The 17,557-nt window shown below is 56.8% G+C and overlaps 12 protein-coding genes across 12 annotated transcripts; 7 read left to right on the forward strand and 5 right to left on the reverse strand.

The window, feature by feature from the left end:
• Positions 1-25: 25 nt before the first annotated feature.
• On the forward strand, positions 26-2,914 carry RPS1 (ribosomal 40S subunit protein S1B; the record flags this gene model as incomplete). Its single annotated transcript, XM_056207655.1, has 3 exons — positions 26-1,902; positions 2,051-2,256; positions 2,292-2,914. 3 exons carry the CDS (start codon positions 26-28, stop codon positions 2,912-2,914), a joined length of 2,706 nt encoding a protein of 901 aa, XP_056063630.1.
• Positions 2,915-3,148: 234 nt separating this feature from the next.
• MVES1_002836 (uncharacterized protein) lies at positions 3,149-3,679 on the forward strand (the record flags this gene model as incomplete). The annotated part of the gene is made up of 1 exon (XM_056207656.1): positions 3,149-3,679. One exon carries the CDS (start codon positions 3,149-3,151, stop codon positions 3,677-3,679), a length of 531 nt encoding a protein of 176 aa, XP_056063631.1.
• An 83-nt stretch (positions 3,680-3,762) lies between these two features.
• On the reverse strand, positions 3,763-5,877 carry FHL1 (Pre-rRNA-processing protein fhl1; the record flags this gene model as incomplete). The annotated part of the gene is made up of 1 exon (XM_056207657.1): positions 3,763-5,877. The coding sequence occupies one exon, from the start codon at positions 5,875-5,877 to the stop codon at positions 3,763-3,765; it is 2,115 nt and encodes a 704-aa protein (XP_056063632.1).
• A 301-nt stretch (positions 5,878-6,178) lies between these two features.
• On the reverse strand, positions 6,179-7,376 carry MVES1_002838 (uncharacterized protein; the record flags this gene model as incomplete). The annotated part of the gene is made up of 3 exons (XM_056207658.1): positions 6,179-6,599; positions 6,684-7,235; positions 7,264-7,376. 3 exons carry the CDS (start codon positions 7,374-7,376, stop codon positions 6,179-6,181), a joined length of 1,086 nt encoding a protein of 361 aa, XP_056063633.1.
• Positions 7,377-7,527: 151 nt separating this feature from the next.
• MVES1_002839 (uncharacterized protein) lies at positions 7,528-8,303 on the forward strand (the record flags this gene model as incomplete). Its single annotated transcript, XM_056207659.1, has 2 exons — positions 7,528-7,661; positions 7,688-8,303. The coding sequence occupies 2 exons, from the start codon at positions 7,528-7,530 to the stop codon at positions 8,301-8,303; spliced, it is 750 nt and encodes a 249-aa protein (XP_056063634.1).
• A 99-nt stretch (positions 8,304-8,402) lies between these two features.
• MVES1_002840 (uncharacterized protein) lies at positions 8,403-9,692 on the reverse strand (the record flags this gene model as incomplete). Its single annotated transcript, XM_056207660.1, has 1 exon — positions 8,403-9,692. The coding sequence occupies one exon, from the start codon at positions 9,690-9,692 to the stop codon at positions 8,403-8,405; it is 1,290 nt and encodes a 429-aa protein (XP_056063635.1).
• A 157-nt stretch (positions 9,693-9,849) lies between these two features.
• Positions 9,850-10,388, forward strand: cdc4 (myosin II light chain; the record flags this gene model as incomplete). The annotated part of the gene is made up of 4 exons (XM_056207661.1): positions 9,850-9,852; positions 9,881-10,034; positions 10,064-10,129; positions 10,159-10,388. The coding sequence occupies 4 exons, from the start codon at positions 9,850-9,852 to the stop codon at positions 10,386-10,388; spliced, it is 453 nt and encodes a 150-aa protein (XP_056063636.1).
• A 448-nt stretch (positions 10,389-10,836) lies between these two features.
• Positions 10,837-12,036, reverse strand: RPS25 (40S ribosomal protein S25; the record flags this gene model as incomplete). Its single annotated transcript, XM_056207662.1, has 6 exons — positions 10,837-11,142; positions 11,216-11,270; positions 11,385-11,464; positions 11,492-11,583; positions 11,613-11,636; positions 11,667-12,036. The coding sequence occupies 6 exons, from the start codon at positions 12,034-12,036 to the stop codon at positions 10,837-10,839; spliced, it is 927 nt and encodes a 308-aa protein (XP_056063637.1).
• Positions 12,037-12,148: 112 nt separating this feature from the next.
• ATP7 (ATP synthase d subunit) lies at positions 12,149-12,866 on the forward strand (the record flags this gene model as incomplete). The annotated part of the gene is made up of 4 exons (XM_056207663.1): positions 12,149-12,325; positions 12,378-12,485; positions 12,604-12,802; positions 12,856-12,866. 4 exons carry the CDS (start codon positions 12,149-12,151, stop codon positions 12,864-12,866), a joined length of 495 nt encoding a protein of 164 aa, XP_056063638.1.
• Positions 12,867-12,977: 111 nt separating this feature from the next.
• Positions 12,978-14,051, forward strand: MVES1_002844 (uncharacterized protein; the record flags this gene model as incomplete). The annotated part of the gene is made up of 1 exon (XM_056207664.1): positions 12,978-14,051. The coding sequence occupies one exon, from the start codon at positions 12,978-12,980 to the stop codon at positions 14,049-14,051; it is 1,074 nt and encodes a 357-aa protein (XP_056063639.1).
• Positions 14,052-14,300: 249 nt separating this feature from the next.
• Positions 14,301-16,190, reverse strand: MSD1 (aspartate--tRNA ligase; the record flags this gene model as incomplete). The annotated part of the gene is made up of 1 exon (XM_056207665.1): positions 14,301-16,190. One exon carries the CDS (start codon positions 16,188-16,190, stop codon positions 14,301-14,303), a length of 1,890 nt encoding a protein of 629 aa, XP_056063640.1.
• A 332-nt stretch (positions 16,191-16,522) lies between these two features.
• On the forward strand, positions 16,523-17,224 carry MVES1_002846 (uncharacterized protein; the record flags this gene model as incomplete). The annotated part of the gene is made up of 1 exon (XM_056207666.1): positions 16,523-17,224. One exon carries the CDS (start codon positions 16,523-16,525, stop codon positions 17,222-17,224), a length of 702 nt encoding a protein of 233 aa, XP_056063641.1.
• Positions 17,225-17,557: the final 333 nt, after the last annotated feature.

Consider the following 17,557-nt stretch of genomic DNA (forward strand, 5'->3'; position numbering starts at 1 on the left):
CCCCGGCGCTGCGACGCGTCTTGCCATGGACCGCAACAGGAGCGGGCGCGGGACGCCATTGTATGGTGCACCTATGGCATTTGCGCCTGTGCAGCACACGATGCAGCGGCCGCTGAACGCGTGTGCTACTTCAGGTGCGCGCGTCCCCAACACGGGCAACTGGATTCTTGGCACATCCAGCGCGCCGTTCCTGCCGCAAGAACGGATAGCGACAGCGCAGGCAATGTACACGACATACCCTAGCCAAATGCGTGCAGGCACAACGATGTTGATGCAGCCGATTCAACGCGCAGGCGTGGACCACGATGCGGAGCGCGAGCGCGAAAATGGGCTGCGGAATCGGTACCATTCGGCCGTATACTACGGCGAGGACGAGGACGAGGACGAGGACGATTACGAAGAAGACGAAGAAGACGAAGAATACGGTGCTTCTCAGCGGAAGCGGCGGCGTGGGACACGGAGCGAGTCGCACGCTACTGCCAGTCCCGACGCGCACGCGCGCGGCGACGTAGAAGCCGAAGCAGAGTTGCGGCTGCCAGGCAGCCAGCTGGGCGTGCCCGTGCCGAGCAACCAGCTCGTGGTGCGCACCGCAAAGCCGACCGTGCACTCGTATTTTTCCGGCGCGCAACTTGCGCAGCAAGCTGCTGGCGTCGAGATGTTAGTGCCTATCCGCATCGAGTTCCACACGGAAACGCACAGAATCAAGGATGTGTTTATGTGGAACATTTACGAGCGGCTCATCACGCCGTACCAATTTGCACAGATATTCTTGCAGGATCTGGACTTGCCGCTGCACCCGTACGCAGTCCAGATCGAGAGCCTGATTATCCAGCAGCTCACAGACGCAATGCAGACGTTCGACGTGGACGGCAACGAGGATGGCCTCGCGCGGATCATTGATATGAAGACGAGCTCGCGCGAACGCAGGCGTGCCGAGGCCGAGGCTGAGGCGCAGCGCAAACGCTTTGTTCCGCAGCATGTAGGGAACTCCGACGCGCCGATAAGGCGCGGCCGTGGGCGTCCGCGCAAATACCCACAGTCTGGCATGGAACAGCTGCCGGCCAGCGCTGTGGACGGGCTTGAGCCGCAGTTCCAGGACGCGACGCCGCCGACCCCAGTGCCCGAGACGCTGGACACAAAGGCGCTGGAGAAAGCGCGCGTCCGCGCGACGCTGGACAACATTGACGCGGAGGACGATCTGCGTGTGATTGTAGAGTACGAAGTCCAGATCCTGCGCTACGTGCTCCGCGATCGTCTCGAATGGGACCTCACGTCAGACTGGACGCCGGAGATGTTTGCCAAGACACTCACGCGCGATCTCGGCCTGACCACAGAGAGCAGCGTTTTAATTGCACACGCAGTGCGCGAGCAGTTGCAGCATCACCGGCGCGCGGCGCAAGAGCTGAGCTTGTTTGGCAGCGGCAAGATATACAAGTGCACTATGGACGAGCTTGTTCAGATACACAAAGAAGAGCAGGCGCAGGTACGCGCTGCAACCGAGCAGTCGCAGCAGGAAGCCGAGGCCGCCGCCGCACAGGACTCGGACGCACAGCGCCGGGTAGTCGAGCAGGCAAACACGGTGGAAGCCGAGCATGCAAGCGAAGGAGTGCTTACGCCCACGCCACCGACGACACGGAGCAGGCGCATTGCGGCGGGTGGAGCGGGCCCAGGTGCAGACACGGCGGCCCCGGTGCCATTCCTGGTGCCCGACAAGACGCTGCCGCTGCCTGTCCGCAAGGAACAGGCACTCGCTACGCTCCGTGATATTCTCACACTCGGTGCGCGCCCGCTAGAAGGGGTATGGCGCGACTTTCACGACATGCCTGACTTTGGGCCTCTTCTCGAGTTCCTCAGCGAGGCGGAGCTGGAAAAGATGGAGGAGGTGAACCTCCGTGCGAGCCGGTACGTTGCGCACAGCACTGACCTCCACACAGACGCAACCGCCGCGACGCGCAGCGCGCAGGTCGTGCCCGGCGATAGCACGCGGATATCACGTGAAATAGTTGTACCTAGTTCCCACGAAAATCACGTGTATACCAGTAGGAGACAGGAAAGCGGCGCGCGGCACCGACTACCTTTTACCACACTTGTTCAGTATGGCTGTCGGCAAGAACAAGAAACTTTCGAAGGGAAAGGGCAATAAGAAGCGTATTGTTGATCCGTTCACCCGTAAGGAGTGGTACGACATCAAGGCTCCGGTCTACTTTGAGAACCGCAACATTGGCAAGACCATTGTGAACCGCTCGCAGGGTCTGAGTATGTATACTGCACTGTGCATGCTAACGTAACAGAGAACGCCGACGATGCGCTCAGGGGCCGTATTCTCGAGCAGTCGCTTGCTGATCTCAACAAGGACGACGAGCAGGCGTTCCGCAAGTTCCAACTGCGCATTGACGAGGTCCAGGGCCGCAATTGTTTGACCAACTTTTACGGTATGGACTTTACCCAGGACAAGCTTCGCTCGCTTGTGCGCAAGTGGCAGACGCTTATTGAGGCGCACCAGGACATCAAGACCACGGACGGCTACTTGCTCCGTGTGTTTGCCATTGGCTTCACGCGCCGCCGTGCGAACCAGGTGAAGAAGACCTCGTACGCCAAGTCTGCACAGATCACTGCTATCCGCAAGAAGATGTTCGAGGTGATCCAGCGCGAGTCTGCCTCGTGCGACATTCGCGAGTTTGTTGCGAAGCTCATTCCTGAGGTCATGGGCCGCGAGATTGAGAAGAGTACGCAGGGTATCTACCCTTTGAGGGATGTGTACATCCGCAAGGTCAAGGTGCTCAAGCGACCCAAGTTCGATGCGGGCAAGCTCTTTGAGCTTCACGGCGGTGCAGCGGTGGTCGGCGCCGAGGACGTCGGTGCCAAGATCAAGAGTGGCGAGTTCAAGGAGCCCGCCCCGCAGGCCACGGTCTAAAAAGGGGTAGGGCATGCGCCTGTAGCCCGGCCGTATCTCTTTCATGATACAGGATGTACACGTCTAATGACGAAGAGTGCCGGGGCTGCAGCGGACTCATAGACATCGCTGTACCTTGCCGTCTGACTCTACGTGTTCATGTAGACGAAAAAATATCACTAGCTTCATTACATGCTATCCAGCCCTTTGCTGCACTCGCACATGTACCTTTTTCGGCCGTACGCACTCTCCACCATGGCTAGAGGCGCAGAGAAACGCATAGCAGCCGTGAACGCTGGCAAGCTCAAGACGCTTGCGTATGGCTTCCTGGTCTCCAATACAGTCTTTCTCCTTATACACTTTGCCATCTCGCGCTCGGTACATTGGCGCACACTCTCAGCGTACTGCTTGACGGAATGCATTGCCGCTGTACTTGCCCTGCAATTGCGCAGCATGGCGCATTCCGGTGCAGATCTCGGGCAAGAGGGGCTCACTGCTTACATGTTTGACATCATTTACATCACATGGTTTGTGCATATTACGACCAGCCTCATTTCGCGCCATTTTTGGTGGGTGTACGCAGCAATTCCTCTGTATGCATGCTACGCGGTGTACAAAAAAATACTTCTCCCATTTGTGTTTGGCGGCAAGTCGCCACTCTCATTCCAGCGCAACTCGGGTGTGCCATCTGCAGCGCCGACGCCGACGCCCGAGCCGCAGACGAGCAAGCGCCAGGCAAAGCAGCAGGCGCGCTCAAACCGCGGCGGCCGCATGCAAAGGGGATGAATTATAAAGTATACAGGAGCGTCGCTCGACCCGCACGTAAAGCAATGGTATTCGCAAATATGCAAGGCTACATAAAAGCTCAATTACAGCGGCTTTCCGGGTGCGCCCTCGGTGCTTGAAGACAAAGGCTCCTTGCCGGGCTCCGCCTTCTTCTTCTTCTTTTGCGCTAGCTTGTTGGCAAGCTGGAGAAGCTGGAGCTGCCCGTGCGTCAGCTTGACTGGGCCTTGGCCGCCTTCTTGCTGCTTCCGGAGCAAGGCAATTAGTCCTGCTGCTTCGGGATGCGCAGCCAAGGACGACAGCGCGGCGAGGGGATCGTTGGTAGACTTGTCAGATTCCGGCGCTGCAGGCGTGGTGGTTTGGGGTATCGATGCAGCGTGGGACACAGTTCCGCCTCCTCCTCCTGATCCTTGCACGGCATCTGCGGCAAGCGTCGTGGATTTCGCCTCGTCGAGGGCAGGTACAGGAATCTTGGGCACATTTGGCGGCTCGAGCCGCTGGTCATACTGCGATGGCGGAGACGGCGCCTGGGGCGCCTGCGGCGCTTGCGGCGCTTGTTTCTTCATTCGCTCCTTAAGATGCGTGACCAGGTATGCCTGTAAGACCTGGAGCGCCGGCTGCGCGCCGAGACCCTCGATGTGCTGCAATTGCTCGGCAGAAAGATGGCCAAATACAGTGGGGCTCAAGTACAGCTTGCCCTGGTGGTGTGCAATGGGCGGCGCTTCGAGCAACGACTCGATTGTACCCTGCCCATTGCCACGGGCGCCCGCCTGATCGGCGCTGCCCGGCGGGATGCCAACCACAAGCGGAATGCGCGGCGCGGCTGGCTTGGTGTCCGCTGGACAAGGGTCTTGAGCGGCTGTATCGTCCCGCTGTACACTGCCTTGTACTTTGGCAGTATCGCTGGAAACCAAAGTGTAAAATATGCCTTTTCCATGCTCGTGTGGCTGCCGGGGGATCTTGACAAACTCGCGGCTTGTGCCGATTGTGTGCCGGATCGAGCTTTGCCAATCGCGGCCCGTCTTCCGCCCGTGCTGGCCAAACCATGGGTAGGTATTCTGGAGCCATTCGTAGACTTCCTGGAGTGTAAGCTTGCCGCCTTTTTTCGTGCAATAGTCCGAAGAGAGTGCGTTGGTGATCAGCTCTACATTTGACAGGCCTGGCTTCTGGAACGTGCCTTGCGTTGGAGATGCGCCCAGCTGTGATGCTGTGGTGGCCAGCGTCGAGAGCAATGTGGAATTAGACGGTGCGGGAGCTTGGGCCGAATGTTCGTCGTCGTCGTCGATGACGACAACTTCTTGCCGCTTGCTTTTCTCGTGCGCTTCCTCCGTATCTTCGCGCACGCTGCGCTGGCGCTTGCTGCTGGGGTCTGGCGACGTGATGTGCTCGTCATATGCGCGTTTCTTGCCGTCTCTTTCCAACGCGAGCTTGGATTTAGGTTTCAGGACCAGCTTGCGTGGGCTCGGCGTTTCTTCCTCGCGTGGATCCGGTACATCTTCGTCAGAGAGGTCCAAGGAAGCGTCGCTAATGGCTTGCTCTTCTTCAGAAACGCGCGATACATCATGTTCCGCTTGGGATAGAGACGCTGGCGGCGGCAAAACAAAGTAGAAGACGCGCTCCGCAATCTGCATCTTGGTGCGCTGGCCGAGCGGCACAATGCCGTTCATGCGCACCCACACATCGTCCACAAATGCGCCATTCCGGCCCAAAACTTGCAGCATAAACCGGCCTTCTTCGAGAGGCGCGCCGGGAGAGGTATCTTCGCGCAACGAGCGCGAAGATACGCCTTGGATTTGCGGTAGCATCCCGGCTAAATTCAGCGGGCTAGCGTAGCAGTGAGGCTCGACGGAGTAGAATATTCGCGCATGTAGCCGTGAAATTGATTTCAAAGGGCCTAGGTCCACGTCGACATCGCCTTGGTGCCATACTTTGGGGGGGCAGACGGAGGCGACCGATTCTGTCTGCAGCTGACCAGGCCGACGGCCGATCGTGACCTCGAGTGTCTGGATGTAGTAGGAAAACCCAGGAAATTCAAGCTTTGCGTATGCTCGAATCGGGCCCTCTGGCTGCTGCGGAAGTGTTTGCGTGCCACTTTTTTTTTCCGCACCGGGCCAACGATCAGAATGCTCAGTTTTTAGCGAGACAGCCTTCGGCGCTGTTGGCGTCCTTGACTGGCCGATACTTGCACTGTACACGGACATTTTCGGTCCACGTACGAGCTATGCTCAGTGGTATGTTGCGCCCGGCGCACTCGCTAGCGCTCGCGGCTCCTGTCGAGGACAACAATGCGCGCGCGTTGCAGGCGTGTGTATGGGAATGACGATTTGTGTATAGGAAATAATCGGGCGCCTGCGGCGCAAGGACCAGCCTGGCAACGGGACCGTGCCTGAGGGTGGAGGGCACGGTCGGTGGTTTGTAGGGGAATGCAGGGGTGCTGCGTGTACAGATATAGTGGTGAAGTGGGCATGTAAAGTATATACAGGTATGCGGCGCCAGCCTGTCTTACTCCGCGTTCACTGTCCGTCTGCGCTGCTTTTTTTGCCTGTTGCGCTTCTTTCGTCGCGCTTTGTCCCACTTGGACTGCAAGACGCTTGGGCTATACATGGCATTGCCAGCACCGAAAAATGCCCAATCCTTCTTGATCAGGTACTCGAGTTTCTGGCTCATGAGCCTCCGCGCAATTTCGCGGTTCTGCGGACGGCTCCTCGTGGCTTGGCACGTAATGCGCGTACCTGTGGGTAAATGCACCAGTTCGACATTCGTCGCGAGCTTATTGATCGCCTGGCCACCCGGTCCTGAGCCACGGATAAACCGCTCTTGCAAATCCGTCTCGCACAGCGTGATGGGCATCTTTTTCGAGCCGTCTCGTGCAAAGGAGTAGGCATCTGTGAACCAAGGAGGAAAAGTCCCAGCCGGGACCGTACTGCCCGTACGAGCAGCCGAGCCATGTATCTCCTCTAACACCTCCCCACCACTTAGCTGTGAATCAGCACACCAGTGCACCTACAGGCCAGCCTCCTGCTCAAACCACCCAATCGCGTCCTCTGCACCCTGGTCCATATCTTTCCACTGGTAGCGGTCGAGCGCCATATCGGCAAGGTCCTCGCGCTGGTACTCGATGCGGTGCACCTCGTACCAAGGCACCTGCTTTCCTGCTTGCTCTGCAAGTGCATCGCTAGTCCACACTACACGCACGGGAAATTGCGCCTCAAAATCAAACTCCGGCGGACTCTCGGCGCCGCGGAACATTTCTGGATCCCACTCTGCCGCACGGTGGATAGAGAGCGGCGGATTGACAAGCTGCAATGCGCTGAGCGGGTGCGAGGATGCGTACGCCTCCGCGACCAGACACATGCGCCCATACGCAACCAGTGCCGGTGGAAACGGCATCGGCCCGACCTCTGCAGGCGGATTGCGCAGCGTCTTGACCATATCCTCTTCCATCAAAGATAGGATATTGCCAAGGGACTTGGCCTCTTTCACGCCAGGCGGATCAAGATCCAAAAGCAACGAGCTGAATCCTTGCGCCTTGGCATAACCAATCAATGCCTTGAATTTCCTAGCGTGAGCAGCCCTGTCTCACATACTCGCCCGCTTTTTCGCCTTTTGTCCATTCGGGCGAAGCGATAAACAAGAGTGGCGTCGGCGCCTCGCGCGCCGCATTCGGATCCGCAGGAACACAATGCAAAGTCGACTCCATGCGCAGGCACATCGGCCGCGCATGGAATCGCGACCCGCGCAATGTACCGCGCACCGCACCTTGTAGCAACATGCCAAGGCGTCTGTGCATTGCGCATTTTTGACACGTGACGGCCGTGCGCTGCCGGCCGCACCCAGTTCTGGCTTTGGTTATGCACGATACAGTGGCGGAGCCACACACGGCGCTACGCGAACACTGTTATTATTGCTTTGAGGTGATCCAGTCCGCATTGAGGGATAGGGATGACCTACCCGCCCCGTCGTTCCCTCGGACAGAGACAAAAGTGTACGCCCTCTTCTTGCTCACCGCAGCCCGCTCTTTGTCTCTTGGAACATACTGCCCGTAGACGCACATTCGCATGCACATACCGAGCCAGCCTTGCGCGGGTGTATTGGCACGTTTGAGCCGCAGGATGTCGTTGCAGGCCTGCAGTACTTTGCGTACCAATCAGCGTTTGAGGATCATCGATTTTCGCCGATGACCGAGTCGGAACTACCGCGTCTGCACTGCTCCGTGAGCTTGTTATCCCCGTTCGAGCCTTGCGCAGACTACTCGGACTGGGAGCTTGGGACGCACGGGGTATACCTGTTGATGCGTGATCCGGCAGGTGCTTCGTGTGACGCTTCAGCGCCGACATTGCCAGTGTACAAAACCGCCGGGCAGCGTGCGTACCCAGACATCTTCACCGTCACCTTTCTCCCAGAAGTCGCTTTGGATCATGGATGGACGAAGCGCGAGACGATCGATAGAGCAATCCGCAAGGCGGGGTGGCACGGCAACATTACCGAAAAAATGCGTATGTCGCTGCGTGTGTATCGATACACTAGCCGGAAGGCGACGGTGACGTGGGACGAATATGATACGTGGGCAAGACGGAAACAAGATCCTGTTACACAGAATATCCGCGGCGCAGAGACGCCACAATAGAAGCAGTGTACGGCTATGCAGACAATTATTTGTTCATAAAGAATCGATATACCCAGGACATGATCTGTATACGTTTGTTTGTACCATACTGTACGCACATTAGGCTGGTAATGCAGCATCTAGATCGATGGAGAGTTTGGTGAATGAGTGGGTAGCGGCCTTGTCCGAATTGTGGGTGTCGTCGCAATTGCCGCCATCACGGCTCTGATTGTTCGCGTCAATCGTTGTGTTGTCATGGTTTGCCTCTCCGTCTTGGTCCACATCTTCATAGTTCGCATCTCTGCTACTATTCTTATCTTTCTTCGCACGCAGGCCAAACAAAGCACTGTACGACCGCCCAAAAGGAATTGCGCCTAGAATCCGTTCGTCAGACTGCTGCTCGGGCATCTCTGCAGAGCTAGACAGCGATCCAAACAAAGATTCATGCACGGGAACCGCATCTGCATCCGCATCTGCATCTGTCGCACTCAGCGTCGGCGTCGCCATCCCGGAGCTTCCACTTTCCTGCGCACGTCGACTCGTCTCCAGAAGCGACCTGCGCGGCACGCGCGCTGGACTTGTAGGATCATCGGCCGCGACACGCAGGCCGCTATTTGCAAAGCTGGACGGTTGCAGAATGGTAAACAGCTGGTCCTCACGCCGCGGCGGTCCGTATAGGCTAAATGGGTCCGGTACGGCTGCAGTAATCGACTCCAGCACTGGGTCCGTGCTTGCTTTAGACGCGATTCGATCAGCAATATCGACCTGTGCGCGCGTCAGAAGCGCAATCTTCGATGCGACATACTCCCACGTCTGTTGCTCGTACTCGAGTACATCGCTATAGTGCTGTGCCTTGATCAATTCCACTTCATTCAGTGTTTCTTGCAGCTCCGCAAGCATCGAACGGTAGGAAGATAGGTCGCGTTTGCTGCGATTGCCTTCCTGTTGGTGCTTCGCCTCGATTTCTTTCACGAGCCGCGTTTTATCCATCACAGCAGTTTCGTGTAGCATCTGCCGCTCATGTACAGTGGCTTTGTAGTCGTCCAGTTGGCTCAGCAGGGGAATGCTAACCTCCTTGTAAAACGTGTCGCACAGGACCTGCTCGTAGTTCGACTTGAGAAATTGCAGGCCACACGCAACTTGAAACGTCGAATTGCATGTATATACACCCTTCACGTGTGAGCAGTCTTGAATTGCGTCCGCAAGATCAGACGATGCTTTTGACATGGCCAACATCGTCGACGTGTACGCTTTCGACGCATTCAATAGTTTTTCGTACGCGTGGATCGACGCGCTAATATCCGCGCGGCGGATGTAAATTTCGGGCCGAAATGGCGTGTCCGGTATGGTGACGTCGCCCCCGCTGTGCAGGGACGGTGCCTGTGCCGAGCTCCTCCGCTGCTCACCCATACTCGTCACGGAGAGTGCGCAGTGACGCATGGCCCATGCATAAATGCGTGAGAAATGCAATTATTCACGGCTCTGTTTGTTACGGGGCCTAGTAGGGAGCTGCGACACCGCACTTGTTTATTGCGCACAGGAACAACACTCCCCTTTATATCTCACAATGGTGGGTTGGGCACCGCAACTAACAACAGTCTGAAGCTGAGTGGAAGGAAGCGTTTGCTCTGTTCGACAAGAAAGGCTCCGGCCACATTGATCGCGACAACCTAGGCGATCTCTTGCGTGCGCTTGGGCAGAACCCGACGCAGGCGGAGGTGAAGGAACTCGCACAGAACGCGCCGAGAGAGAGTACGTACAGGAGCACCTGCTGACCACAGTCGATTTCCCGTCGTTCGTGCAAATCTTGAACCGCCCGAACGGGTTCAAGCCAGCTGGCACGCCTGGTGCGTAGCTTGGACAAACTGACCCGCAGAGGAGTTTATGCGCGGATTCCAGGTGTTTGACAAGGAAGGCACTGGCTACATCGGTGTCGGTGAGCTCCGCTACGTGCTTACGAGCTTGGGTGAGAAGCTCAGCGACGAAGAGGTTGATGAGCTGCTCAAGGGCGTCACTGTTGGCCCGTACGTGTACATGCAAACACTAATTCACAGCGACGGCACAATCCACTACGAGACGTTTGTCCGCCAGATTTTGAGCCAGTAAATAGGCTAGCTGTGCGCATGTAGATGCCTTAGGGACGATTGGATGAGCTCGCTTTCTGTTGCACATTGTAGGCACTATGCGTACGTCCATAAGCACCGCCATGCACTGTATGTGGTACTCGCGCTGTGCGGTAGGCTGTACCGCGCCTTGTCGCCGCAAAAACTATAGCAGTGCGGGGCTGGTTGGCGACACTATGAAAGACGGCCCTGCGCACGCAAAGCGCGTACACTGCGCGCTGCTCATCAAAAGGTAAAATGCATTGTGCACATTCAACATCGGCGTAGCATCAAAAAGTGTACCACGCCAACGTCTAGCAATCCTCACACAAATACGCTGAAACGTTTGGCATTTTTTTGTATGGCAAAAGTCAAACTCCTACACCTGCTAGCTGTTATAATACCAGCACGGTCATCGTAACACGATGAGGTCGTTTACCGATACGACATAATTAGTCGCTGCCAGTACGCGTGTAAACGAGCTGGCCGTTGTGGTGAATCAAAGGCTTGATCTGGCCTTCGCGCTCAAAGTGGCGAATAGCAAGGCGCGCCATGGAGCCATTGATCTTCAGACGGTCAATGAGCACAGAAGGAGTGATCATCTTGAAGGTGGGCACCTCCTTGATCACACGCTCGTACAGGATCTTGTCAAGGTAAACGGCGTTCTGGGCCTTGTCCTTGACCTTGCCCTTCGACCACTTCTTCTTCTTGCCGGTCTTGTTCGCCGCAGCCGCGATGGCAGACTTCTTGGGAGGCATCTGTACCATGTTAGTTCTCTGTCGGTAACACAATGGGCGTGCAGCAATGGCGTGCCCATCCTCGCACACGTACCTTGACTTGGTGGTGACGAAAAGAGCGCTGCGCGGTTTCCAAAAGGCCACCAAAACTACCTTTTCGTTATGATCACGTGATATATCTACAATCGGCCGATTACACGCGGAGGGAAAGCCCCTGGGCCCAGAGGAAGGTCCCGACGAGCCCGAGGCACAGTAGCGCGTACGTAAGGTCCAGCCGCACAATTGCATAAATCCACAATGTGCCCAGCGCCGGCGTTTGGGCCATGTTCGCGAGGTAGGATGCCTGGCGTCAGTGGGCATCGCTGCGTACATCGTTGACCAGGTATATAAAGTAGGCACCTGAGACTGTGCCGACAGACAGCATCGTAAGCTGCACCAGCCAGCGGCGTGATTCTCGTTGCGCTTCGGTCAGTGTCGGGGCAGCGACGTACTCCACCAAATCAGCAAGCACAACGCTATGTGTCAGTGAGCCAGCGCATACGTACGAGGCAGTCGTGTAGCGACCGTTTTGATCTCGCCAGTCACCGTCACGGTCTCGTGGTACTGCTGCTGGATAAGAATATTCAGAAGCTCAAATATAAACAAGAACGGCATGCACCAAATAATTAAATCTAGCTTGAACTCCGTGGACGCATCCAGCTTATTGTCTTCCACCTGGGCATACAGCGTCTGCGCATTCGACTCGTCTTCCACGAGCTCGTCCTCGTCTGAATCGTCGAGAACATAGTCTTCCGCATCGAGCGGTGCCGATACCCGCTTTCCATGCGCATCGACATAAATTGTACCCGTATGTACGTCACGCTGACAGAGTCCTTCGCCCGCAACGTCGCTCGAAAGCTCTGTTAGAATGGCCATGTTGGCGCACAGACAGTGTTGGTGCACGCATGCGTAGACCCCTGGTTTCGGCCGAGGAAGTGGCCCGCTGGCCGGGCGCGCCCGGCGGACATAACTCTCCCTCCAGCATACGATGGCTTCGAAAGCGACTGTGGATTTCGGCAAAGTGTTTGCTTCCGGTCTCGGCAAGCAGACTTCTGCAGAGCTGAACTCGTTCCGCAAGCGCTGCGACGAGGCGGAGCGCTCTCTGAACGCTTTGAAGAGGCAACCTGCGACGGTCGACTTTGCCTACTACAAGGGCGCCCTGAAGGTATGTTGCGCCGATCGCAGCGATCGGCTTGAAGGAACATGCTGACATGTAGAACCAGGATGTCGTTGCCCAGGCGGAGAAAATTTTCAACGGCTTCAAGCCAGTGACGTACAATGTCGCTGATCGGATCAAGGCGATCGACTCGTTCGAATCTGCTGCGGTACGTACTGCGTGTTGTGTAGGACTCCGCTGACCCGTATGTGTTGATTGTATTGTGCGTCGCTGCTATCTTGGCGCTGCACTATTCTATCATGCATGTTTATTTACAGGTCAAACAGGCGGAAGAGAGCGCTACCAAGATCGAGGCCGAGCTGAAGGACCTCAAGGAGACGCTCAACAACATTGAGGGCGCTCGTCCGTTCGACCAGCTCACTGCCACGGACGTGCTCGCTGCGCGTCCAGAGATCGCCAAGACCATCGAGGAGATGATGAAGAAGGGCAAGTGGTCCGTCCCCGGCTACGAGGAGAAGTTCGGCAGTAGGTTTCCCTCACCCATACATACTTACATACAGCCCTTTCCGTCTAAACAGCTTTTTTGTAGCCAATCCACAGCATATCCAGCCTCCCTCGCGGCCGACTGCAGGACTTGCCGTTTGCCACGTGGCACGGCATACCACGCGCACAAGCCGCTGTGGTCCTTTTCCGTAGCAGGATGGCACCGAACCTGTGGGCATCCTATGCAGAGCGCGATGGAGTCGATCCAAGTTTCCCGCGCGGATTTGACCTTGCGCGGCGGACTTCTGTTTCTGCAGAGTCCATGTCCTCGGCTGTGATGGAGCGTGGAGAGTCCATGACACGGAGTAAAAGTCAAGTCCCCAAGACAGAGAATCAGGAAGCGCGCTTGCGTGCGGCCGTGTTGGAAAACTTCATCTTTCGCAGCCTGGAGCCAGAGCAGTACCAAGTCGCTTTGCAGGCGATGGACGAGGAGCACCACGAGGCCGGCGATATTGTGATCAAGCAAGGCGACCAGGGCCAGTATTTTTACATTGTCGAGCGCGGTAATCTGGACGTGTACATGCAGCCCCCCCACATGTCAGCCGCAGAAGCACTTGCAGCACCCGCGGACCAGCTCGGCAAAAAGGTGTTGAGTTACGGGCCAGGTGCGACGTTTGGCGAGCTTGCGCTGATGTATATGCAGCCGCGCGCCGCGTCGGTTGTGATGACAACGCCCGGTACGTTGTGGAAGCTTGATCGCATCGCCTTTCGAACGATTCTTACGGAGCTTAACATGGACCGGCGCATGATGCTCAAATCGTTCTTGAAGCAGGTGCCGCTCTTGCAGCATTTGAGCGATGCCGAGCGGCTGCGAATCTTGGACGCAATCGAAATCCGCGACTACAAATCCGACGAAGTGATTGTGCGTGAGGGCGATATTGGCACGCATTTCTACGTAATCGTGAATGGGCTCGCCGAGGTGCACAAAGCCAACGACGCGGGACAGCCGCTGACCATGCTCCGCCGTGGCGACTACTTTGGCGAGCTTGCGCTGATGCGGAGTGAACCGCGAGCTGCGACTGTGATTGTGTCGGAGCTGTCGCCGAACAAGGTATTGCGTGTTGCAACGCTCGAGGAGAATGCATTTACGCGACTGCTTGGGCCGCTAACAGGAATCATGGCGCGCTATGCAGAGACGCATTACGGAGGCCCCGAAGACGATGTTGCGGCTCAGCGTGCTCAGCTGCATTTGCCCCTGACGGAACACAGGCCCGGATCGCCGCGCTCGTAGCCGAGTGCCAACATTTGGTTTGACGGGCTGTGCACTTCTGTGTCGCTGTTCTGTGCAGACGGCTCTATGCCGTGCATTTGTGTTGTTCGTAGTGATGTACAGTTTTGTGAAGACGCTACAGCTAGCGCACTGTTCAAAAAAGTAGGTATCAGACATTTTTTAATTGTGCTAGGCGGGCAAGGTGCATTGTTGCCAGTGGCTGCAAAACGGTGCTCGCTATCATTGCAGCACAATCGCCTATGGTATTTGCTATGTCGCTCTTTTTAGTCCATACGCCGCGAGCTGCCCAGTCATTTCATTTGCCGGTCCTTCTTCGAGCGGCGCGGGACTTGCGAACAAAGGATCCGCGCCCGAGCTACTCTTTGGAAAGGCAATCACGTCGCGGATCGAACTCGTCCCACACAGGATCGCCATAAACCGGTCAAACCCAATCGCAATCCCAGCATGCGGCGGCGCACCGCACTTTAGTGCGTGCAGCAAATGTGCAAAACGGTGCGTTTCTTCGTCGCTAAGGTCCAAGACAGACCGGAAAATGGCCTCTTGTAAGGCTGGATCATGAATACGTACACTGCCCCCCGCAATTTCCATGCCGTTCAACACTAGATCATAATGCTGCCCGTGAATCGAGGCAATTGCCGTCGCGTCAGGCGGTGCGGAGCGCAGGGCATCGAGCAATCGCGGCACATCTTGTGCCGCAGGTGCGGTAAACGGATGGTGCGAGCTGCTCCAGCGGCCTTGCACAAGTTCCTGCTTCTCCTGATCGGCGCGTGTGAACAAAGGAAACTCTGTCACCCACATGATATGTGGTACAGCACTGTATACGGCACGATATCGCGCGGCGAGTGTCTCTGCAATCCGGAGCCGCAGGTCACCCATCTCGGTGCTGCTTCCGTGGACGGGCAAGTTGCGCCGCGCGACGAAAACGTCGCATCGTATTGTCCGCGGCAGTTTTGCGTCTGGCTCGTGTGGCGCAAATAGGTTCGCAGCATCGAGATAAGGCGCGAGCAATTCGCGCAGTTGCGCTACAGTGGGCTGTACCGACGCAACATGCCGCGATTTTTGCAAGAGAAGAGAAGCAAGTGCATCTGGGTCATTGCGGTGCGCCTTGAAATGCTCAATCTCCGAGCGGGTCCCGTCTTTCCGCTGGAGTAATGCGCTAATCTCGCGCGCGGACAATTTCAGTGTCGATCCATCGGCGAGTGTCGTGTGCGGAAGGACAAGCAGATCGAGCGCTTGCTCGGCCTCTAAGTCCCGCGCGGCTTCTGCAATCGAAAGGCCAAAGCGCAGGTCTGGTTTGTCGGATCCGTACGTGGACATGACTTGGGTATATGTATAGACAGGAAACGAGTGTGGAAGTCTTTCCTGCATCTCTGCAGCGTCCCACATTGCATGCACGAGCCCTTCCACGGTATCACGCACTTCTGCACCGCCGATCCGCCACGGCGCGGCGTCTGCACCTGCAACGAAACTCATTTCCACATCAATTTGAGTGAATTCGGGCTGCCGGTCTTTGCGCCCATCCTCATCGCGAAAGCATTTTGCAAATTGAAAGTAGCGGTCCGTCACGCCAGACGCCATGAGCAGCTGTTTTGGCTGCTGGGGTGATTGCTGTAGTGCATAAAACGACGGCGGCGTGCCTTGGGGAACGCGCGTGGGACTAAGAAACTCGCGCGCGCCTTCTGGCGTGGAGCGCAAGAGCACCGGTGTCTCAATTTCGGTAAAGTAGCGGCTGTGCAAAAAACAGCGCGCTGCGTGCGCGACGCGGCTTCGGCGCCGGATATTTTCAGCGAGTGCAACGCGCCGCAAATCGAGGTACCGATAGCGCGCGCGGAGGCTTTCTTTGGGAAGGTTGGTATCGTGGCACTGCGTGGGGTAAAATGGGAGCGCTGCTTCCGCTGCATTTAGTAGCTGCCAGTCGGTGACGTGCACCTCGACGTCGCCGGTGCGCATCTTCGCATTTTTCACCGCGTCGGCACGCGCCTGGACGGTGCCGCGAACGGAAATGACACTCTCTAAGGGGGTAGAGCGCATCGCTTCCAGCACACTGTCGTCACCGCTCAGCTTTAGCTGGATCGTCCCGGACGCGTCCTGAAGCGGAACAAAGGCCAGCTGTTTCGACACTTGGCGCGGTAAACGCATCCAGCCAGCGACTACAACATCGCAGCCGACATCCCGTGCACGAAGGTCACCGCAAGCGTGTGTGCGTGGCTTGGACGCCCACTGTGCTGACGTGCGGTGCGCGATGCTCGGCACGGAATACGCGCGCGCATTTCGCACCAACACGTCGCCTGGCCAGGCGCAAAGCGCGCTGCAGCGTAGCCTGCGCATGGTCCTACCTTCGGCGCGGGCTCCTGCAGCCTATTGCATATAAATCACGTGAAGTATATGTAAAAAAATCCAATGATGTGGCCGATAGCGCCCAATGGAAAGTGCCCGCGTAGAAGGCAAATCCAACCCTGTACAAAACAACCATGTCTGCTGAATACGGTGAATTGAAACCCGCTCCTGCGATTATCGGCAATGATTTGTCGAGCTTTCTTCGTAGTGGGAATGCGACGAACAATGCGGGCGCTTACGACTCGAGTATGAACATGGGTGTGACTGGCTCGGACACCGCCGCAAACCGCTCGGATGTTGGCGCAACCCAGTCGATCGCCAACCCGACCAGCGATGTCACTGCGCAGAAGGATACTATTTCTTCTGCGCCTGTTGGCACCGGTGCGGGTGCAGGTGTGGGTGCGGGTGCCGCATCTGGCTACGATGCCGCTGCGTTCCAGCCGACGTCGGAACAGCCCTGGTCTGTTCGTGGCCCGCCCCAGAGCGTTGGTGAAGACACTACTGTTGCTCCCGATGCTGCTGGTACTGGCTCCGGTGCTGCTGGTACTGGCTCTGGTGCTGCTGCTACTGGCTCTGGTGCTACTGGCACCGATGCTATCGGTGCTGGTGCGGGCTCTGCTGGCGCTATCAGTGCTGGTGGTCTTGGTGCTGGCAAGGCCGAGGGCCCTGCTGCGCTCAAGAACAGCGTCAACGATGCCAAAAAGGCAGGCACTGGAGCCACGAACACTGGCAAGGACCCGGTCAAGGCTGCCGCTGATAAGCAAAAGAAGCTCGGCTTTTTCAGCAAGATCAAGAAATCACTGCACATTGGCAAGGAAGGCAAGATTAGCAAGTAAGAAGAAGGTAATTTGTGTCGAGGCCACCTTAATCCATAATTTCTCTCCGTCTCGTCAACGATACAAAAGTAACTTGGAATTTTAACTATTTTGGTGTTAGTAGGCGGTGTGCTCCCATGACTATTTGCAATGCACGCGACGATTGCTGTTGCGCTTGCATAGTTTGCGCCGATCATCTATCATGGCGACACGCCGTGTGACGTACATCTCCGTATACTCGCATGTGATTGGCTAGATTGAACTACCGTTTGGTCCAGGTGGCAGTTTCCCCTCTATCTTGTTACGATGGCAAATTGTAATGGACGTCGCTACTATTACAATTACGGCGATGAT

This window comes from Malassezia vespertilionis, chromosome 5 (genome assembly GCF_029542925.1).
Source record: "Malassezia vespertilionis chromosome 5, complete sequence".
Lineage (NCBI taxonomy): Eukaryota > Fungi > Basidiomycota > Malasseziomycetes > Malasseziales > Malasseziaceae > Malassezia > Malassezia vespertilionis.